General features: G+C 39.6%; 1 protein-coding gene across 6 annotated transcripts in view; it reads right to left on the bottom strand.

The window, feature by feature from the left end:
• SLIT3 (slit guidance ligand 3) overlaps positions 1 to 22,927 on the bottom strand; it is a 513,498-nt gene extending 490,571 nt beyond the window's left edge. For 3 of the 6 annotated variants that reach the window (XM_040573725.1, XM_040573729.1, XM_040573731.1), the window contains exons 1-2: positions 22,451 to 22,926; positions 22,110 to 22,364 (exon numbers count right to left, since the gene is read on the bottom strand). In XM_040573725.1, coding sequence (XP_040429659.1) covers positions 22,110 to 22,294 — 185 coding nt within the window. In that variant the 5' untranslated portion in view covers positions 22,295 to 22,364; positions 22,451 to 22,926. Of the gene's footprint in view, positions 1 to 17,390; positions 17,449 to 20,001; positions 20,070 to 22,109; positions 22,365 to 22,450 lie in introns of those variants that run through there. The other 3 variants (XM_040573726.1, XM_040573730.1, XM_040573727.1) reach the window with 2 other exon arrangements.
• Between the last annotated feature and the right edge of the window lie 1,365 nt (positions 22,928 to 24,292).

Raw genomic sequence — 24,292 nt, 5'->3', positions numbered from 1 at the left:
AGCAAACACACAACCAGCTTTGAAAAGAAATTGTTTGGATCAAAGACATGGAAAAAATTATAATGCAGAGGCAAATTTGATTTATATTTAGCTTAAACAAGTACCTATCTGCAAATACATTCATTCTAAATTAAATGCTTATTGTGCAAAATTCCTGAATTTTGCATATTCTGTGGGGCCAAGTGGATCTTAGATCTTACTCAAAATCTCGATCTTGCCCCATGCATATACCAGCCCAGCTGCAACTCTTTGTCATTTCACATTCATATAATATTGTTCCAAACAAATCTAAGAAAACACCATTATGGAAGATAGATCTCTTCTGGTCTGGCATCAGATCAGTTGACGGCACCCATTAAAATGAAAAGAGCCTGGAGCTTCTGATATTAAGTCTCTGATGTCAAACTATTTTTCTTTTTAGCATAAAGTATGCTAAAGACAATGCAGGTGTAGTGGCAGCTTTAAGAAAACAGATATGGAAGCAATTACTTCAGTGGGAGTAGAAATATGAATTGGACTAGAATTGTACAAGACTTCACTTACTGAAAGTGAGTTCAGACTGAACTATTAAAGGGAGCCTTACTCATAAACATGTCCTGCTATGTTCTAATAACAATTTAATTCAATACATATTTTGTAGATGATGAAGAATAAGTTACACAATGTACACACTTATTACAAACAGGGACATTTGGAGCAACTGGAGCAAATCCCTCTTCATAGCAGGAATTCCTCTGAATTGCTTCATCTTTCATTCTTCTCTCAAGACAATCTGATGAACTTAACCAGATATTTAAATGTTTTCAAGTCTCCAAAACTCTCTGGAGCGTGCCATTATGTGGCTTCCAACAGCACCAGAAGTGCTAGATAGACTTCCTCTTGTTACATCACTTCAATTTCAGTTGACAACTATTCTTCCGAGCCACCCAACACTTCCAAAATGCCTGGACATTTGTCTTCCCAATGCCTACCCTTGTCCTTGGACTTCATGAAGTTATGACTTTGGGACTAACTCCGGTTGCTATACATACATTGTCCTAAGTACTGTGCACTTCTGTCTTCTGGACTCACATACCTTAGCAAATATACACACTCATCTTAGACACATCTGAGCTTATAATTCTTTAATATGCAAGGTCAGAATCGAGTTTGACATCAGCAACATAAACATCGGAATTCTTATAAAAAAGCCAATAACCAAAGGCAATCAGATGCTGAAGTCTTGCAACAATTTTAAATTCAAATCACTTACTTAATATTTACATATAAATACAAAATCCTTATATACACAAGGATGCAAAACTTCAATAAACACTTCCATATTTTAGCAAGTTTCTATTACTCAACTGTCAATTTGCTTCTTGATTTTAGTCTCTGAAGTAATCCAAAATTTCATCTCTCATCATAGTTGTATATCTTGAATGTAGCCAGGTGAATCCCCAACTTAATTCCTTCTCAACTCTTCTGAGACTATGTTTATGTAGTATATATATAATATTATTTTTTTTTAATTAAGTTGCTGATTTTGAAGCTAGTTCTGGTTGCTGACCTATGCCTTCTAGGTACACAGAATAAAAAAAAAGAGATCCCAGTGCCAAAATCAAGTCTTATTAAATGGTAAGAAATGGTTTGTTCTCAGTGCAACTCCTAACCATTTTTTATTATTGTTGTTGTTGTTTTTCTCTTGTTTTTATTAAGCCTGTGAGCTACAGCTATGGGCACCGTACAAGTTCACAGGTGTGGCAAGCTTCTGGTAGAGGTGGGGCCACAGGGGTGGCTTCCACAAGAAGAATCCAGAAGCTGCTCCATGTTAAATAAGGGCCCCGCTCCTGACCAGAGCTGGGCCAATAAGTGATATTGTTTGCATATTTAAGATATTGTTATTGTTAAGCATATTTAAGACAGGGGAAAAAAAAAACTTTGCTACACAGCAGCTGGGAGAGAGAGAGGGGTAAGAAACAGCCTTGCAGGTGCCAAGATCAGTGAAAAAGGAGGGGGAGAGGTGCTCCAGGCACCGGAGCAGAAGTCCCCTGCTGCCTGTGGTGAGGACCATGGTGAAGCAGGCTATTCCCCTGCAGCCCATGGAGTACCACGGTGGAGCAGGTGGACCTGCACTGACAGACGCTGCAGCCTGTGGAGGACCCCCGCCGGAGCAGATTCCAGGCCGGACCTGCAGCCCGTGGAGAGGAGACCACGCAGGAGCAGGTGACCTGGCAGGAGCCGCTGTCCGTGGAGGACACAGGTTGAAGCAGTTTGCTCCTGAGGGATGGACCCTGAGGTACAGACCCATATCTGGAGCAGCTCTTGAAGAGCTTCTGCCTGTGGGAAGCCCATGCAGGATCAGTTCAGGAAGAATGGCATCCTGTGGGAGGGACCCCACAGCACAGGGAAAGAGAGTGACCGAGAAGAAGCAGCAGAGATGAAGTATTATAGACTGACCACAGTCCCCATTCCCCCGTTTTCCCTTTGAGAAGGGGGAGTTAGAGAGCTGCCATGGTGGAACTCGGCTGCCCAACTAAGTAAAACTACCACAACAGGTACATGAAAGCCTCCTGGCCTGATGGTCTTGCTGCAAGTGGAGCATTTGCTTTAAGACTAGCTTCTACTTAAAGAATTTTTCTAAGGTACTGTTTCTTCTGATCTGGAAAACAACCAATTGCCAGGCCTAATCCTGTTCACTCTTGGTCAGAAAAGAAGTTGCTTAAATTTAATTCTCGTTCCAGAAGAAACCCAATTATTTCATTTAATGAAAGCTATTCATTGTCCATAAAGTTACCAGCAAAACAGAGTTATCCCCTCTTTCAGAAAACTCTGAGGTACCAGACTGGCAAACACAGTGACGTTCTTAATAACAAAACTGAAGATCATCTCTGATATCAGATAACTTCATGTCAATACCTGATTTTGCATCTTAGTGTTAAATACTACAAGTCCTAGATGGACATTTTTTTTTTTAAATATTTATTAATCCATTTGCCTTTAACCTCAGAAGACTTGGCATAAAATAAAAATATATAACAAAGTGAAAATAACTTGCTATCCAAAGAGAAGGGAAGCTAGAGCAAGAGCTGCAACTTCATTCAAGCTCTCAGATGTTTTCCTGTTTATATTAATAAAGAATTCAATAAAAGCAGTAGAGATACTGCATACTGTATTTAAGAAAAATTGCCACACACTTCAAAAGACCGTTCTTAACCAAGTTACACAGCGCTAGGATTCATTGCTATCCAGCTTCTTCAAATATAGGTAAGTAATTTCTAGTCATAGAACCTCTAATCCAAAATCTAGTTCTGTTCCTGAAAAGTATTCAATGTGGCTTCCACATATCAGCTCAAATATATAGATACTTGTGTCACATTTGTGATAAACAAATCACCAGGAAACCCAATACTCTCAAAAGAAATTTCATTAAACCAATGCCCCATGTGATCCAAAAAGCAAAAAATGAATTTTCCTAAGAACCAGAAAGGAAAGGAGTTAACACGCCATCTAGAACTCACATCAAAACAAATTTCAACTAGAACATAATTCACAGAAGTTCCAAAAGTTCATGAACAGAAGAAAAATAATTTATCTTTGAATTTAAGAATGACACTATTAAGGGTATAGCCCATATTCCTTCTTCTTCTTTTTTTTTTTTTCCCATTTGTAATGTAGTCCAAGGGATACACTTCAAATGATAAGTCAACTTGGCAGTAACATATTCAAAATGTGGAAGGTAAAATTCTAGTGATAACAATTCAATCCAGATTCCTGAATCTCAAGAGTTACTGATATCTTACATTAGCCCAATACTTCCAAATAACTCAAGCATCACACAATCTAGGGAAACAAGGCCTTGATTGTTTTGCCATTACATTGCCGAAGGACTTGGTCAATCCAAAACACCTGCTAGAATGACAGCTGAGTCATCCCTTGAAAATTTTCCTGTTTGATTTGTTTTCCCAACCCCCATTCACTTTGCAAGGTAACTGTGAACGCAAACACACACCACCTGAACTAGAGGAAACTTGCATTTTCACAGGTAAGTTAACCATTCACTTGGATGCCTGCTGCACTCTAGAAGCTTAAAACCAGGAGGAGTTCATGATTTTTTTTTTTTTAATCAAGGCTACCTGTGGGGTTGGAGGCAAAAGGCTCTTCAGTAAAGCCCTTCTCTCTCTGTGAATACTTTTGTTCTTAATTTGGGAACACACTAACACCGTACTCAATAACAAGAGAAAAATCCTTTCCCGTGTACGGATGTATCCATTTCTGCTATGTGTGTTTCCGGCTATCCTTTGCAGTCTTTACACACCCGATATCTGTTTTGTTATTTTTAACTGTTTTCCAGAATTCCTGCTATGGAGTTAATTTGTCTTTAATGGATATGGACTGCCACTAGCCTCTTAACCTTAAATGACTACAATTCCCTATGGAAAGCACTTGGCAATTTTCTTGTGCCTTCAGTCCAAGAACTTCAAAGTTACTATGATAAACTACTCAATTATAACATTACCCTGAAGCCCTCTGGCAGCAAAATCTGCATATCTTCAGATTTAACATATTTCCATCTCAACTTATGCAATGCAGGAAATAAAGACCTAGGACCAGATTTTATGAAATCTACAAAATCCATTAGTTCCCAAAACACTTGGGCAAGTATGAACTTCGCTTGTGAAGAGAAAGACAAAAAATTTCAAAATCCTATTCAGCTGCTATCTTTTCTTGTTGTTACTAAAGAGAAGATAATATGCTCCACCTCTACATAAATAGACTTAAGCTATTTTTTCTTCCTAAAACAAAAACAGTTGACTTCTTAAATGTGCATGAGAAAAATATTTCTTGACTGACTTCTGGGAAGATTGATATATTCTCTAAATATTTCCCTTTACAATTAAGTTTAAAGGCATTCTACACTTCTAAACTAATTGTAGACTAAGCATGATACACATACTTATTTTCATTTTACTTAAGAAATATCCTGCAAAGCTGAAACAGCTAGAGATAGCTAGCTCTCTTGCTAACTGTTTCCACTGTACAAATTCAAGAAGCATAAGAGCTCCATTTTATGTCACCAACTGTTCCCTTCATATTTTTCATACTCAAAGACATGAAGAACAAGGTCATGGGCAAGATCCAGCACAGATTCTCAGAGCCATCTAAAACATGCCCAATTGCCTTATGTGATGAGATGACTAGCTCCACAGACTAGGATTGAACAGAGGATGTTTTTACCTTGATTTCAGTGACACCGTCTCCCATACTCTCTTTAGATCCAAACTGATCAGATAAATGAATAATAAACTGCATGTAAATTGGCTAGACCATTGGGTGTAAAAGACTTTTAACAGCTGGTTCCTAGTAGTGTCCCTTTGAAATCAATAGTAGGGCCAATGTTGTTTAGTAATCTTTATTAAAGACATTATGTGGAACAGAGTACAGACAAGTTCACAGACAGCATCAAATAAAGGGGAGCAGTCAGGGCACTGAAAGACAGGCCTTCAATTCAGGTGTACCATAAAAAGGTCAGAAAGTTAGGCTGACAGAAACCTCATGAAGTTCATAAGGGGGAAAAAAAGTCATGTACATAGGAGGAAACAAGTCCCTGCAACACTTAGAGGCTAGTCACTGACTGACCAGGGAGCTGCTTTGCAAAAAAAAAGCATCTCAAAGTCTCAGTGGGCCACACAAGTGTATGCAGTGTGCCATTGCAGTAATGAAGGCCACCCTACACCAGACTGTCATAGTACGATCATAGCCAGCAGGGTGAAATAGTTGACTAACCTCTTGTATTCAGGATTTATGGAAGTTAATCTGCCATACTGTGTGCAGTTGCAGGCTCTCCAGCACAAGAAAGGCATTAACACATTGGAGAGAGTAAAGCAAAGGGCCATTGCGATGATCATGAGGCAGTAGTATAATGGCATATGAACACATGCTGAGGGAGCTGCACTTGTTAAACTTCAATAAAGGGTTATGGGGAGATCTTACAGCAGTCTGAAACCACAAAGAAAGTAATAGGATAGGAGAATAGAGACCCTCTTCTCTGCTCCACAGTAAGAGCAGGTAATACGTGGATGAACATTAGCAGAGAAAAAACAAGTCCTGCCAGAACCACCAGTTCCTGAAAGGATTCAGAAACATTCCACATAGCTTCAGTAACAGGAGTATCATGCAGAGTGCGTTAACACAGCAGTAGTGAGGTCCAGTCACTTTGATAGTCTTGTAAAGTCAGAGTAACAGTAATTTTACAATCCAACATTTAATAATTTTATTGCTCTTGTTGGGTAGTACCACAGGTATGATATTGAATAGTTTCAGTCTCCACAAAGTTTTAAATGTTAATTGAGTAGCCACACAACAGCTGGGAAGTACAAATTCTGCTGCAGCTCACCCTACTTTAACACACCTACACAATACAGCTTTTAATTCAGAAAAAAATAGATGATTCCTTCAGATTAGAGAAAGCTCTCAGGTATGACTCAAACAGTGTTTTCTTTCTGTCTGAAGGAATGAGAAAACTGATCTTAGAGGTTAAGTGCTCTGATCTTGGGCATAAACTATCCATTATCAAACTCTTTACAGTAGTGCTTGGTTAAAAGCCCACATTAAGAGTCCAAATGATCTGGAACTGCTTGCAGGCAACACACTTCTGTCCTCATCTTTATAAAAATAAACAAATGGACTTGGCAAACTATAGGTGCTAAAAAACACTCAGGAGTAATTCCTTTTTGAAACTCCTGCAGTGGCTAAATTCCCCATTGAGTAGATTACTATTTAAAGTCATAACTGAGACCTGCATAAAGCACCACAATGGACTAAGTTCAGTAGTTTCTTCAAGAAAATACATGTTTGTTCCACACTGCAGGAACTCCTGACTGATTATAATAGCTTGCAGATTTTATTATATAAAAAGGAAATATTATGCTGGCAGAATCACGTTCTAAGTTTTATACTCCCATGCCCTTCGCCTTTGCCCCCGAAGTTCTGTAGTTACTCTTTCCAGTCCAGACCTCACATGGTCACATCATCTGCACAAGACAGTCTGCAGGAAGGATGAAACAGGTTGAAAGTGGCCCAACCTCAAGCAGCAGTACACAAGTACAAACCTTGTGAAACAAGCAGGAAGAGCTAAAGTTTTTGTCACAGATGCAGATATACATCATCAGAATAACCAGCATGTGGTGGGATAGCTAATGCCATCACGCCTGTGTTTGATCATAAAGGGTTCTCAAAGAGAAGCAAGAAAGAGCAGAAGGAGAGGTTTCTCTTTGTGAGAAGGATCAGCTCAAATGTCTGGAGGTGCTCTATAGACTTGTTGAGAAGCTCACTGAGATGTGCCAGCCTGGATCAGGGGAGAGGTCAGTGAGAGAGATATCATGGTGGAACTTCATTACCAACCACCCACACAGGGTGAATAAGAGAACGCTCTTCTTTAAGCAATGACAGGGAGCCTCCAGGTCGCACACCTTGGTTCTTATAAGGGACTTGAATCTCTGTGACATGTGCTGGAAAGGCAGCACAGGGTAGGCGAACAAGTCAGGATGTTTTCTTGATAGTGTCAGACAATTTCTCAACATGGATGCTAGATGGGCCAACCAGGGGTGAAGCTTTCCTGATCTACCACTCACAAATGATGAGGTGTTTGGGGGTGTGATAAATCTGTAGCATCTCTGGCTTGAGTGACCACAGAAAATGATGTTCAAAACACCAAGGTGTGTGAAGAAGATAAGTAGAAGTGCATAGGCACTGGCACTCAGAAGAGCAGAAATCAGTTTTTCAGAGTTCAAGGGACTTGCAGGGGACATGCCGTGCAAACCAGCCTGAAATAGCACAACACTCCATCCAGCTACTGGGGAAAAATGAGCAGGTGTATCAGAAGCCAACCTTGGCTTAACACATTTCACAACCGAGCTCCAGTGTAAATGAGATGGTATAGGACAGTCTTCATGGACACAGACTCTCAAGTCTTAGTGACGAAACACAAGTTTCAAGAAGGAGTGGAATAACCAGTCGTGGCAGAGGATTGAGTTCAGCCTCTCCTCAGAAATCCTGACCAGTGGGAACAGATAGAAACAGATAGAATCTATCTGGGTGTGCAGAGAGATTTGTCTCAAAGTGCCACCTTGCAGTGGCATCTTTAATACAGGCAAACACTCAATTTGTCTTCAAAAAGGGCAAAAAAGAACAATATGGTGAAGTACAGGATGGTCAGCATCAGCCTCTCTTTGGTCCCTGAAAAAATAATAGAGCAAATACTATTGAAAGCAACTTCTGGGTACAGGGAAGGTGACTGAAAATAGCCAACAGATTTACCAAGGTTAAATCAGATTTGAACAACCTGACTGCCTTCTATGCTGAAGCATTGAGGGAAAACAGTGGATATTGTCTGTCTTAAGTGCATCTGGAATACTGTGTCCATTTTGGAGCCCCTCAGTCCAAGAAAGATGCTAATAAACTTCACCCAGCCCAACAGAAGACCACTGAAATGATCAAGACTTGACTACACACGATGAGTCTAAGGAAGCTTAACTTGTTTATCTTGAAGAAGGGCAGGCTTTGGGGTGACTGAATACCAGTCTTCCAATAACTAAGGAGAGGTTTCTCAGAAGATGGAGCAAGGGTCTTTATGAAGGTACAGGATGAGGAAGACACAATGATCATAGATTGAAACAAGGGAAATTCCACCTGTTTATATAAAAAATAAATAAAAATCTGTTACTATAAGGACAGTTAAGCTGGGGAATGAGTTGCACTAAGGCCCTGTGGTTTTTAAGACTCAGCTGGGCAAAGCCCTGAGAAGCCTAGCTGAATTTCATGGAGACCTTGCTTTGAGTGGAGGCTGGACTAGGAGATCTCCTAAAGTGCCTTCAAACCCTTATGATTTTATGAGTCTATCTTTTCCACACAGAAGGGAGTAAAACACTGGTTTGTTGATTTACCATTGGGGTGAGAAGGGGTTTGGCAGAAAGCTTTAAACGTAAAGCACAAAATAAAATATGGAAAATACTTCAAAACAGTTGGTACAGAAACATGATTTAATAAGCAGAAAACAGGATGTGCACACATTATAAAAAGCAAAAGTACTGTGTCATTTTAGCTCAAGTATTATTTTCATTTACCTAAAGAAAAAAACACCACACAATTAAGGTTAACAGTCACAGACACAAAAACATTTTTTCATGTTATTTCTTTTCAGTTCTTGAATTCATTTAACTAACCATTCCTATTTAACTCCTGTAACTGTCTCATCTTTCATAACCAACACATACCAGCTGGTTGGATATCAAAGGTTGTTACATCAGTCCTTTGCTATTGCAAAGACTAAACAGTTACACAGCTAGAAGCCAGAGAATGTCAAACTTTGCCCATTTGATAGTTAAATAAAAGCATGGCCCAAATGGTCTTATCAGAACATAAATAGATAAGTGCTTGCACTTCAATCTTCATCCCATTTGGGCTTCAGAGGTATCTCTCTCTCTGAGACACAAATTAATTCACATTATCATCTCAAAACAGGGATATTTTATTAGACAATGTAAAATACAACCTGTGATAAGTGAACTTCAGAAAAATATTGCAAGAATAATCATGCTTTAGCATCAAAATCTTCACTACAACTTATGGCAAACTTGAATACTTTTCCAAATTTTTAAGAATTTCTCCAGTGCGTTTAATGCTACTTTAATGTTAATTAAGGGGCTTCAAGAATGGAAAGCTAAGCGAGAAACCAGGATTGACAAAGGTGATTATTCTTCACAAGATTGTTCTTCTCCGTGACTCTTTTATGCTCTTGGCCTTTTCATTCATTTTATTTTCTAAAATCTATATACTGTCAAGCATTGCATGCTCATTTGGGAAGAAAAAAAAACACACTGCATGTAAATTTCAGGAAAGCTCACATTAATTTATTTCAGAGGCAATACCTCATGTTTGTATACAAGTACGTATTTCATTTAACTACATTGTATATTACTGAATATAACTCAGTAAAGAAACTGATCATCTGTTTAGTTGCTCTTCACCGATACAGTTAGACATTTAGGACTTCAGGTATTTCACACCTGTATCTATTATGATGGCTACTGTAACATTTGATGGCCTGAGAAAAAAGTTCAACCAACAAACATCAGTGATTTTAGTGAAGTCTGAAAATAAAACAGAACTGACTTCAACTCCTTGTTCACTTTCAGATATGCACAGATCAGAAACTCTTCTTAGGAGATCTTTTCATGGAAATGTAAAAGAGGTTGGATTTTTTTTCCTTTCTTTTTAAATTAAGAAATAACCTGTTTCACTAACTCTACCCCTTCTAAGAAGTACCATGCCGAATATACACATCTCCTGTAGCCATTAAGGAGAAGATTAAGCCAAGGAGTAGCAGTAGAAGATGTAGAACAGTTTTAGTAAATAAAATGCAATTTTGAAGGACGTTATGCATGCACTTCACAGAGTTAGCATTCAGATGTTACAACCACAAACAATTTTCTTCATTTTCAAGTATATTCCCCCTTTCCCTATCCCCCATCCTCATCCAACTATATTTTCTGGAGTGAAGTGAAATAGATTTTACCGTGTTTGCTAAATGGACACAAAATTCATTTGTTTCTGAAAAAGACCAAGCACATGTATTTGACATTTTGACTTGCTGAAACTACTCATGATTATGAAAACCATTTTGCACTAAGCCTCTTACATACTTAAGAACAATGAAAGAACAACCTTGGAAAACAATTATCTTATAAAATGAAGTTAACATCAACTGGGAATAATTCATTTCCAACTTCTAACAATCTTCATGAGCAATTAAACTAGAGAACTTCCCAGGAAAAATACACACGACTACTCCTCATCTTTTGCTGCCTTTTCATACATTAGCTATTACGAATCACTACTCCAAAGGATTGCAGGCCTGTTTCTTATACTTTCACATTCTTATCTGAGAAACTTATATCCAGATGTGTTTCTCAGCCTCAAGAACCAGCCCCTGCCCTATGGCTTTACTTCACAATATCCACTGCCATTTCTGGAAAACAAACTTCCTTTGCTCAAGAGCTTGACTTCTGGGACTTGTGTCACCACTGTATTCTTGTCTCCAGCTTACCACCCTACTGCAGTTAGGCATTTCAGAAATGCACAATTACTTCCCTGTACTATTTCCTTCTATTGAGTTCTTTTCCTCCCCAGCTATATTATTAAAAGACCATCTCTAACCAGCTCTACCACTTCAAGAGGAGGAGACTGCTAGCCTCTTCTCATCACTCTACAGCTATTTCAGAGAAGCCTGTAACCCAGTTCTCACTTCAATAAGTGATGTTGTAACCACTACCACACCATCACCAAGCCAACACGTTTCATCCAGCATTTTCTGAAATCAGCATTTCAAAACACTTTTAATATAATGCCTGTTCCAATCAAAACAATACCACTATACAGACAAAATAAATTTGAGGGGAAAAATCCCTAAATGAAAACTCTATTAAGGTCCACACAAAGCATGTCTCATGACTAACAGAAAAATACAATACATTTGAACTGCTTTCAGGATGCACCTTTTCCTTGCTAAAAAGTGATTTAAGTGATCCTTGAACAACACAACTGTATTAAACTTTAGTGTCTTCATATCTGTGGATGACCAACACATAAGCAGCGATAATTTTAATGGGCTTGATGTCATGTGACTACATCTGCTATGTGAGATTTCTGTTGCAGATTATACTCTAAAACAAACAGATTGGGCAATGAAATCTTTGGCAGAAAAGTATCCTGTGCTCTCTACTATTCCCTTACTGTAAGAGAAAAAATACTAATATAAAGTGAAATTATGTTCTTACAGACACCTCTGTGTAACAGTTGGAAGTTTCTGGTCATTCATCCTCAAAAGAACTGCATGTTCCAAGGAACTCAACTACTAAATTTCAGGGTAATTTCTTCCACTTTCAAATAACCTTTTTCGAATCTCTGAAGAAAAACTGAAAGTAGGAATTAGAATCTATTCTACTTTGGGGAAAGTTGTTTGTGGAAAAGACCTTTCCAAGTTTTTGCATTAGGCTGATATTACATACTATGCAAAACTAGCTACTCTATCTGCTGCTAATAGCCATTTTGCCAAACAAAACTTTTTACTTCTCCAAGTTTAAAAGCTGTTAAAATACCGAAAGTGCTCATCATTCACCAGTGCATACCCAAAGAAAAATTTCAATGAAAACATTAATAGAGTAGGATACTTTGGTTCAACTGCCTTAAAGCATTTATTTTTACTATGACCTGCAACAGTCAGTAAGGCTCACAAGATCACCCTTTGTATCTTTTGTAACTGTTAAGGTTATTTATTAGTGTCCCTATAGAAACATATGGCAGTAATGCCTTGCAATCTAGTAATCCGTTTATTTTATACAGGTTAACAAACACATTCCTTACCAGACACAGGAACAAAGGAAAAGACCAACTGAAAGAACAGAGATTGAGAAATACTTCCCTAACTATTAACATGCACAAGAATGCACCTATGCCTCTGCTTTCGGCATACTATTTCCATAGTAGTTAAGTGCCTATCTTTTGAAACATTTCATTAGAATGTTCATTCACAGGACAGCATACTTTCCCCTTTCCTCCCTGCAAATCAAGCAGCCACCAGCCTTGACAGAATGCAGCTCTTGGTAAAGCAGTTTGGAGCCAGCTATTAAACCCTGCATTTTACAGTGCTGTGATTTTGGATATGGGAACCTTAAATTCAGTAATATGAAATTTATTACAGTTGCCATTTTTATCATGCCTAGAAGGACCCTTATGACCATTCAAGATTTCTTCACATTAAGCATTGTACAAACAAAGGTGGACCCAAAAGGCTTTCCGCAAAGACAAAAAAAAAAAAAAGGTAAAGAGATGGAGACAAAGAAATTAAACAGTATTGATCAGGACAGTAGGTATTGACCTCAACTCTACAGTAGCCCAACTTGCATTAAAATTTTTCATTTGCCATCACAAAAATTAGAGAAAAAAATTGCAAAACTACCTTTTATTTATTGATTTATTTTTTAAAGGGGGCAGTTCCTCTAATGGGAGAGCATGAAAATGGAAAACCAAAAAAAGAAACATCTAGAAAGAGTTCATCAACAGCCAACAACACCCACCACCTTCTACAACCGCATTCACAGACTATTAAAATAAGTTACTGATTTTCAATGAGTTAACTTCCAGAGCAGTTTCTCCCTCCCTCTCACATGGAGCCCTGATTAAGACAGAAGAGATGATCTGTCTGCACAGACAGGTATGACTGTGACAGTACAGAGAAAACATTCTGAAAAAATTACAGGCAGCTGATTTGTCTTGTTCTTTTGGGTGATTGCCTACAGGTACAGTCATACCGTAAGGTGACTAGAGTACCCCCACACAGCAGAAGAGGTTTGAAGCGTCTCCATTGAACTCCTAAAGATAGCATCACTGCTAACAGCCTTGTACCTCAAACGCAAGTGAGCAGAGGTACATGTAGCAGCCAGTAAGGTACTGGCCTAATGAGAATGCTATCTGCCGAAATTGTCTGAATTACTCAGGCTTTAAATACATTAATTAGGTGTTTGAGGAACTTCATTAGTAACCTGATACTACTTCCACAAGGCTGATCATTCACCATACAGTTCAATAGGAAGGTAATCTTACTGACCTCTCTCTGTAGGAGGCACTGACGATTCTTCAAAAAAGTACCACTTACATAAGTTAAGAATTGCTTCTGCAGTATCACAAATTTTCAGGAAAACATAGGAAAATGTGTGTTTGCAAGCAAGGCCAATTCTGAAATCAATTTAGAAGTTTCAGATAGTTTTTGCAGATTTATCTTAAAAATGCGATGGAAATGTGATGGAAAAATCAAGTCAAAACCAGCTTTAAAACAGCAAGGTATTTTCTTCATTTTAGCATAACTGTTTTTTATTGAAAATGCTTCCTTCATCAGCGACAGGGAAGGAAAGAATATAAACATCAGTTCAAATGATTTCCCCCTGTGAGGGACAAAATTAGATTAAGGTCTCAGAAAAAGAAGCAATCCCAGATAGAAAGGTAAAAATCTAATTAAAAGCTCCAGAAATCTATCAATCACAGGATTAAAAACACATATTGCAGCCACCAAACAGATGGTATAAAACTGAAATACAAGACAAATTTATTCTGACAGAGACAACTGACAGACCAGATTCAGTTGGGGTAAAAAAAAAAAAAAAAGCTGAAATAACTGGCAGAGAGGTAACAATCAGCCTCTTAAACCCTATTTATTTTCAGTCTTAGTTAGATATGGCTCTCAGAACTCACCCAAAACTTACTCTGCTAGTACAAGACAACAGACCTCTCCCCCTTATATAAATAGGCAGAGAGTAGATCTGTTATGTATTTAGTGCCATTACAAAAAATGCCAGTTGCTTACAAGGCCATTTCCCAGTGGAAAAGGACAAGTTCTTTCCATTTCTGAGAGCCATTCAACATATTAAATGATACATCTGACTGGACAACACTGAAAGAAGATCTGGAAATAAAACATTATGGGTCTCTTGAGTAAAGACTTGAAAGATATTGAAAACAAAACTTCTTGGTCCATGTCACAAACAGAATATTACTAGAGCCCAGCCCTTCCTTATCCTGAGAATTACTTAAAAAAAATAAACAAAAAAGTCAAATTGATACAGCCATACACTGTCAAAAAAAATCTGTTACTGAACCTAAAAGGGATAGGAATGATAACAGCAGACCCTAAGCCTAAATCCATAGTAAACTATAATAACATAGCTGAATCGACAAGAATGACGAGGAACTTCCCGTTATCCAAGGAGCAGAAAGGAGACAAGGCATGTTCTACAGACTTATCAAAGACTTCACAAGACCATGGGGCACAAAATTTACCTTTACCACAACTTTTTCTGAACAAGACTGCTTGCTCATCTACACGTCCTTGGAACATGAACAGATAGACAACCACCTAAATGAATGTCACATATTTATACTAGTGCCATTGCCAATAATTTTTCTTCAAGTAGCTTTGTCATTTGATGTTCACATGAGTTTTTCCCCACAGTTATCTTGACAGCTTCCTTCCACACTTGAAGCTAGAAGCTTGCTTTGTCTCTACTCGATGAGGATAAAACATTGTTTTGTCTTTGCGGGGGTGGAAAAAAAACCTAAAGAGGAAAAGAGAGCTCCCCTTCAGGGAGCTGTGGAACAGCAAGACAAAGGATGCACGTTTGTTCCTACAGCTGTCATCTTCAAGACAAAAGTTGCCTCTACTTAAATTTAATACAAGCTCTGCTAGCATTGGAGAAGCATACTGGCACGTGGGCTCACTTTCTCCCCAGCTGCTGAAAGGTGTTTCAACTTTGTGCCACAGAAATTCTTGACCTGATCCAGTATCTGTACTTGCAGAGAGCAAACAGGTAAAAGAACTAAGAGGCATTAGGTTACTTATGAAGAACATTCCACAACCTCTTCCAAAGGTTAACACAACATCTGAGATAATTCAGTAGTTGCAGTATTACAAGACACAGTGAAGTTTATGTCAGAATTGAAGTCCAATATCAGATGTGTTCTTCCTAACTCCTTTGAGTGTTTCAGGGTTACTCAGAAAAGAGGAATTATCTCTTTAATCACAGAATTTCTTAAAACTTACTATCTCATGAGGCTGCAGGCACTTTTGAAGATAAGTGGCTGCACAACTTGCAGTTCACATTCATTCTGAATTACATTTAGTTACGCTACTTCAATAGAAAGATTTAGTTAGATTTTGTAGGTTCAAATTTAGAGAAAGAGGTAAATAAGAAAACAATTTAAAAAAAAGATTCAGAATTTACTGAGGGGGAAGAGTGATTTACTTTTTAATTACATTAAACACAAATGAAATTACTTTCTTTGCTTGAAACATTACTTGAATGGTCACTGCAACCCTCAGCCATGGTGAAAGAAAGCTCACTTCAAGCTCAGTCTTCAGAAAATTTATTAGAAATTTACACTGACTTTAGCAGACGATACATGAGAAAAACAAACAGATGCACAGCTGTGAGTAAGAAAGAATCCTGACAGCCTTTAACTTTGAACCCAGAGCAAAACCGTTTTCTATTCATTCCTAGTGGATCAAGTGTAAGCCAACATAACTGCAATATTTAAGGAATGGCTTCCATTCTCCATAGTTCTTCAGGGATGATTCAATCTTCTAATCAAGGACAAATGGATCCCACTAGACCACCACCAGGCTAAAAGCTATTCATTTTTAAAGATTAGCTGCAGCAACAGGCAGCCAAAGGAAAAAAGAAAAAAGAAAAAAAAAAAAAAAAAACAAGCACTGTGGGCACCGCAGGAACAATATCAAAAAGTTCTATAACAATGAAGTTTTGAGTCATTTGAGTTATTAGCTCATGGTTTAGAACGTATCCTGATTTAAGTCTCCTGAACTGTCTTCCCAGTAAACAAGCTCAATTCTTAATGTAGAATTGCTTCAACTTGTTCACTGCATATCCTTATTAAAATTGAGATCTGTTGTGCTACATCCACATGGCTACCCCAAGCATCTTGTGAGATTCTGTGGGGAAATCTTCTTTCTGATCTATGGAAGCTAAAGAGTAGCTTAAATATTACTAAGACAGACAGCAAGTCATATCACATGTTAATGTCCACGAAGAAAAGGTTATCTTTGTTTTAAACATAACTGGAAATGCTTGAGCTATAAAGAAACATACATAAAACAGGCATGGCAGTTATGTTCCAAAAGACTATTGACAGTACTCCCTATGAAGGTCAAATGACTTCAAAACAATCAACTAAAATCAAGGGATTTTTTATACAGATACCTGTAAGAATACAAGAGTATTAGGATTTATTTATTTTTTGCATCATTATCCATCTATCCAGGTGAGTTACGCTGACTTTGGTACACACTCCCCTGCCAAAAACACACACAAATTCCAGAAAGAAAAAAAAATACATCTTGTCTGTACTTTAGGATTACATAAAACAATATAGCTATTCTTTAGAGGGGTTATTTGCCATTCCTCTAATTCTTTTGCATGAATTAATAACTCAGCCACAAAGGTAAGATCATAAAAAAGTGAGTAGCCTCATTCATTAAGAAATGTGCAGTAAACAATCTGAGTCCTTGGATTTCAGAATCCTAGCCAAATCTCTGCGAACTACAGACAGCATGACAATGGCCATTATTTCCTTATGTAGCTACCAGAATTATAATAGCTAATTTCATCCTCCTTCCTGTTTCGATCACTTCAAAACAAGGTAACAAATTTAATAGCGCAAGACTCTGATCCCCTGTAAATTCATTTCCACATTCAGCGAAGCACAAGCAGTCAGCATTAAGTTAGTAAAGGGAAATTAGCCAAATTAAATTAAGCAACTCAGTCAAGTTTTCCCAAGATCATTACCTTTGACAGCAAGCTCTTCGAAGCCAAAGCCATGCATGTCTACTCATTGACACATTCCCTAGAGGAAGGAAAAAAAGGCCCCATGCAGGGTTTTGGAGATGGTTACTACACAAACAAGTGCTACTCCCTAGTGGGAAGAATCCTAGAAAAACAAAGTCAATGTACGAGTCAATATAATATTTGCATGTGTTTAACACTGTATTCCACAATAATATGGAAGCATCCAAGACAGTTTAGATTTAATTCAAAGAAAAAAATGAGGAAGTTGAAGACATTATAAGACAGTGCAATTTCAGCAGCTACATGCAAGGCCAAAACCACCATAATAATATATTTGTATAACAAACCCCAGACCACATGAAAACTCCAGAGTAAGCAGATGACTAAGCTTCTAAATTGCACCTAAATGTGGACATACTCAATTTAGCTACTCAGGCAAAGCGTAGAACAGATTAGTCCTGCAAGCTCTATCAATTTAGAAAGGTAAAGAATCCTCCAAAGTAAAAGACAAAACAAACAAAACCAAAATTAATACAAGAGCTATCAATTAAACCAGATTCCAAGCCAGAAGTATAAATTGATGAAGAACTCAACGTGGCTAAATTCTTCAAAGACACATATGTATATACGTATACTCTTACATACACACACACAATGTGCTTATAATAGACAAAGAACTAGACATGAGTGGGAGGAAAAATGCAGAGACTCGTCCTTCATACTCAACCAGAAAACACACACTGACCCAACACCCCTGAGCAGTTTGTCCATTTCACTTGTTCCTTTCAGGGCTGTTGAACACAGCAATCATCAGTCAAGTGGCTTTGATCTGCTCATTACATTTACACCATTTCAAACTAAACTTGACTATCAGCACTAAGTGTTATAAAAAGCCACATGTATAATACTTTACATATATAGAAAACATCTACAGAAGAAAATTATACAAATACAGAGCACATATAAGAACTGAAGCACTGCGAAACAAACTCTGATGACAGAAGTCTGAGGAAGCAGTCCTAAGGAACGTTTCAGAAAGGTAAAACATTCAAGATGTTTATGGATCCATTTACATAATCTTAATTTCAAAACTGTCATTTCTGCCTCCATTATTTGTGCAGAACACTTTCTCCGTTGCAGAACTTGGATGTAACAATCATTGCATGCACCCCTGAAAGTTAACTCTAACCCTACTGGTAGGATTTTAAGTTACTCAGCAAATGTGGAATGGATCAGTAACTACTAACAAACTGGAAGGTCAGCTGTATTACTCTTGCACTTACACATATGCATCTTGGACCTACTTTCATGCCTATCTCTTTCTGTGTGAGACATGAGTTATTCCAGGGATTCCTTCTCTAGCATAAAGGTAAATGGAATTTGCTCACATTTGTTCCCCCACTCATTTGTTTTCTCCAGACTGAATCATCTCTGAACAAGTAGCATGCAACATTCATAGCTCTTTTTAGGTCTTCATGAGACCTAACTTCTTAAAAACTACAGTCTACACCAGACAAATAGAATACTGCCATAGAATGTAATAACAAGGTAAACTGCAGCACAAACCTAATACTACTTGCTATATTTGTAAAGCTACTATTAAAGATGAAACCGTATAAAGAAAATTTTAGGCTAGTTGTATGATCTGTGATCATTGGTTAATCTGTGAATTCCCCTCAAGATATAAATCATAGGTGCAACTATTTATAAAAACTACATCTTCAAAGCACTGGAAAAAAAAAAAGAAAAAAGAAAAACATGCATCTCATTTATTATGAAGAACAAGTAATCAAAGCTCTGGTGATGTTCATTTCTTGCAATATCAGATGTTCACTAATTTATTTAATAGAACTTCTCAAAAAGACATGTTTCCCCCCTTAAGACTTTTATCGTTTTTTCATGTTACACTTTCAGCTTTCCTTGGGTTTCATATTAATGCAAATTTAAATAATATTTAACTTGGCTCCTGTAGCCAAAACATTCTGTAACATTTGTACAAACATAACTCTAAAAGTTTGGTGGCAAAATATTTTAAGTGGTGCTGTTAGATCTCTTATTAATTAAAGCCAAGTTTCCAACATGAACTGGTAGGTGTATTTTTTTAGCTCAAAAGAGTGCAGACAGAAGACAACATGAGTCTAAGAAGTCACTTGCTGTGTGGCCCTCAAGAAACTTGTCTGAATTATTTTCCCAGCATTCAAACATTTTTCTGAGATCAAAAGTATCTTTGCCATTTCAGATGCAATCAATTTGTTTTCATTTAAGTTAAACTAGCTAAGACTGCATACCAACCCACTGTCATGTCACAGGTAGAGGAGTCCATGGACCACAGAGAAAATGAGATACTTGGATATATCCAGTGGCTGACTGATGTTTTACCTAAGAGCAGAACTTAGACTCAAGGGAATATAAGGTCTTTCCCTCTAACGATCACAGCAGAAAATTCAAGTTAGTGCAATTAGTAGCAATCTAGATTTAAAAGAATTTATACAAGCTTTAAACCAGTGCTGTATTGAAGACGACAGTGAACTTTACAAAAACAATGAAACGCTCATGGCAGACTAAGAGAATAAAAAGTAAAGATAGTAACACATTCTATATTTTTAAATACTGTATGATCCTCTGTATGCTATTTCCACAAGGCTTCAGCCCCTGAATGCTCCAATAATACACTATTTCCTAAAAAAGAAAAAAAAACAAAAACAAAAAAAAAAACAACAGCACAGATATATATATCACTCATCAATAGATTATCTCTGAGGTTAAAGATTTAAACTGAATATTGTGAAATAGCGTTGTTCATCATGCAGACATTAATCTAAAACTTAAATCTGTAAACTATACCAAAAATTATCAGGACCAAGAGCACAGTGATTACACGCTCTTCCATTCTTTTTAACACTTAACATGCCAAGGCCAAGAAACTTCCTCTCTCAGCTTGGCTTCTCACAAAAGGCAAGGAAAGTTAACATCTCTATTAAGTACATTCTCACAAAGAAAACCTAGTAACACAGTGAATTCAGCCTTGCTAAAACATAGGCAACTACAAATTACTGTATTGCTCTTTAAACTCTTCTCAGGTGGCCAGCTAACCTTGTATTGTGGATTATTCTAACCTGAAATCTAAATGTTTTATCCCAGCCCTTGACTCTTAAGCAAAACAAACACACCCCGCCAATGAAGCATACAAAATGTTTGTGTTATCACACAGCTACACTTACTCTCACTGGCTTGGTATACGACCAGCTTGGGAGGGGTGGTGTTTGTTTGTCTTTGGGGTTTTGTTTGTTGGTCTCCGAACCACCAAGTTGCTACCCATCAGTTTTAGAAAGTACAGAGTTTTGTGCACAGAAGTTAAGCTTTCTGTAACAGTTATCTGAAAGCTATTGTTCACACAGCTGGGGTGGAAAAGAAGGCTGATATGGCCACAAAACATTAAATACGGTGGAATAGCCTAGTAAGAAATCTGCATATTGCTATCATTTAAGATCTCTCAGCACTATAAAAGTAATTTAGAAACCTTCAAGGATGCTATAAAATTTCCCTCTGGAACAGAACTTAGCCTTTAAAAGGCATCTACATATGAAAGCTTTGTTTCCTTTGTAACCTAGTTTAGCTTTCTTACTTCAGGAAAATACACTTGAAGTTCCCCCATATCTATGGCTCAGAAGGAAATAAAACAGGAAATCAGGCCATAGAATAAGCAGTTGTTGCCAGCAAGTTTTAAAACATTTTAAGTTATCCATTAATCTACATAAGGCACAACTAACTGCACTTCTCTTAGGCCATCAGTGGAGCCCAGCGCAGAGCCACGCTGAAGCTCTGTTTAACATTCCACTTTAGACATCTTCATATCTAGCACTGGGCATTCTCTGAAATATGCCATATGCTGTGCATTAAGCAAAGCCAGAGATGCTGTCCTCTGCGCCAAGTGAGTGCCAGAACTGTATCAGGGATCTCAAAAGTTTGCTTTCAGTTTTTCTCTTAAAACCTTTTTAAGTAAAGAGAGTCCACTAAAAAAAAAAAATTATAATACAAATTTAGTCTGCACACACTGATTACATTCTCCTGTGCTGAGGTCTGAAGCACCCCACAATATTACACTGCTAGCATAAACTCCGAAGTAGATTAAAAATTAAATTACCAGCTTCCTCGTAACAGTGACTCTGGCAGTTTAAGACAGAAACTAGAGACTGCTTTAATGTGACCTCTTATCCATCTGAATTAGTTTATAGCAGTAGTCGATTTTTCCATGGTGATGAAGTCACCATGCTGCAAAAGTATGCAAGGAGAAACTGCTACCAGCCACCAGGTGAAAACATCCAGGTTTCTAATTGCATATGAAATTGCTGTTTGCATTGACAATGATTATTGCTGGGAGCATTCCAGGTAGAGGTCTAAGCTCTATTACAAGCAAGTCACTGCAAAACCCAATCAACAAGATCCCAATCAGCGGTTATTAAACACAGGAGAAAAAAAAAATACTAAGAAGCTCCAAAAATGCTGGGTTTAGCGTTTAGTTTTGTTTTAAAGCAAGAGCAGCAGCAGGATACCTGTAACTTCTGAAAAGCTCCTCCCCTTCCCTCCTGAAAACATTAATCCGTGTTTCATTAGTTAAACTGCTGTAACTATGTACTCCGCGCTGATAGGCAGGTGTTGAGAAATTCATCCCAGGTGTTTGAACAAGTACTCAAGGAGCCCCTAACGTTTATTACTTACAGTCTCTCTGCATTCCTGGGAATATCCCTCGGTACAGTTTTGAGTCCTAGTCCGTGGCAATCCACGTTGGAAGCAATGCACGTACATTTATGTGGGCATCCTCCAACAGGCATCCAACTCGCGGAGCTCCAAAAGCTCAAGATCGTTCCAAGGCACAAAAACGCGCTTCTTCCACCAGCCAACATGGTTTCTTGAGCACTTCAGCGGGTACAAAAGTGTGCGCGAGCAGCCGGCCCCTAAAGATGAAATGCCTCTCTGAAGGAAGGGAAAAGAAAACAAGAGGCTCTTAGTACAGCCCAAGGGAACCCACCACTGCCATCATCGCCGGAGCACCAGCAGACCTTCAAAGGCGGCTGCGAGGGTTACGTTAGGTGGAAGAAGGTGGGGAACCGCCTGCCGGGCTCAGGTTTCCTCCTGTTATTTACGAGCGGTACAAGAAGGCAGCGACTTGAACCCAGCTGGAGCCAGACGCGTCCTCGGATGAAGGGGAACCGGCGGTGCCCACCCGCCGACCATCCCTCAGCAGCGGCGGCGGCGTGCCGGGCAGCCTCCCCCGCTCCGCATCGCCGGGGGCAGCAGGTACGAGCCGGGCAGCAGGCAGGTGAGAGCCGGGCACAGCAGGTAAAAGCCCCCGGGGCGCTGCCTGCCGCGCTCGCTGCTGCCGCCGCCGCTCCCCCGCAGCCCCGCGCTGGCGGAGCCGGGACCGGGAGGCGGCGAGGGGCGGCCGGGGGGCGGAGGGGGCGGCGCTCGCTGCCTGCCTCCCGCCCGCCCGCTCCCCTGCACCGGGCACGGACGGCAGCCGGGCGAGCGCCCGCGGCGAGGGGGGGCCCCCCTTGCACACACGCACCCCCCCTCCCAAAATCGCACCCGCGGCGCCCATTGGCTGCGGGACCTTGACGTCAGGCGGCGGGTGAAGTTTCGGAGGGGAAGGAGGGGGGAGTGCGGGGCTGCGCTGGAGGCGGGGGGTCCAACCACTGGGTGGGTGACCCCCCTCGCCCCTTATTCCCCCCAAGAAGCTCCGTGTTTGGGGCCGGAGCCCGAGGCCCCGAGCCGGCCCCCACGCCGCGGCCCCGAGTTGGGCTGCGGGGGGCTCGGGGCTTCCTCCGCCTTTTGTTCGCCCCGTCCGCACTCCCCGAGTTCCCTCTGGCGGCCGCGGACGAACGCTCACCGCCAGGCCACGCGCTGCCCCCGCGCAGGTGGCCCCCTTCACCCCTCCACACCTTCATCCCTTCATCAGAGGCTGAACGCAAGCGAGGTTTTGGGAAAGAAGGGCAGGCGGAACGCAGTCACCCCATAGGTCCCGCTGGGGTTTTACCGACGGCACTGCTCATCACCTTGTAGCCAAAGTGTGTTAAAAACCACACAAACACAGGGTGCCCTGAAAGTCTGTAGATATTTTGAGATTGCTTGGAAGAGCAGGAGTCCTGGGAGACACGCAAATCAGCATTTTCCCAAGCCAAGTCGTAAGACCATTAACAGGATGAAAAAAGTAAAGCTGCTGTATACAAGTCACAAAATCCCTCTCAAAATACTCAGTTCCTTACTTTGCACACCTAAAGACAGTTCCAAAGGCAAACTTACGCATAACACATTGCTAATAAAGATACTGCACGGAGAACAGTTGTTCTGCCTCTACATCACCAAAGAGTGGCCCATGACAGTGGAGGCGAGGCTTTGCTCCTGTGGATAGGGACAGCTCGCCTTTCCCCAGTCCCACGAGGAGCCAGACCAGCAGTCCCTTGAAGCTCCCACAACCACCTCCAACAAAGATGTTACAGGGTTCAGTTACGTTTGGATTCAAGTTCTCAGGCTCTGCTAAAAATGTGTTTTTCTATGAACACAGAAGTTTAGTATTCTAAGTGAGGACTTCTAGGAAAAAAACACAAAGATGTTCACCAAAAGATATGGATGTGGCATTCCAATGTGCAGTAGCACACTTTAAATACCTGTTCATTTCTGGCTCCATTTGCCTCACTTTGATGACTGACATTTGTAATCATCTAAGGCATTCCTGCCTACCTTGAGAGTTGGCTTTGCCCCAAACAATGCTATGTCCACCAGTACAGCCAGCTGGGCAGCCACTTGCTACTGCCCTCTCCAGCGAGGAAAGATCTGACGCTACGGAGCATTTCCCAGTGAAAAGGAGTTGGCCAAACAGCACATGTAAGACCACTGATTAACCT

Source organism: Cygnus olor, chromosome 14, assembly GCF_009769625.2.
Source record: "Cygnus olor isolate bCygOlo1 chromosome 14, bCygOlo1.pri.v2, whole genome shotgun sequence".
NCBI lineage: Eukaryota > Metazoa > Chordata > Aves > Anseriformes > Anatidae > Cygnus > Cygnus olor.
This window is presented reverse-complemented; position numbering and strand designations above follow the sequence as displayed.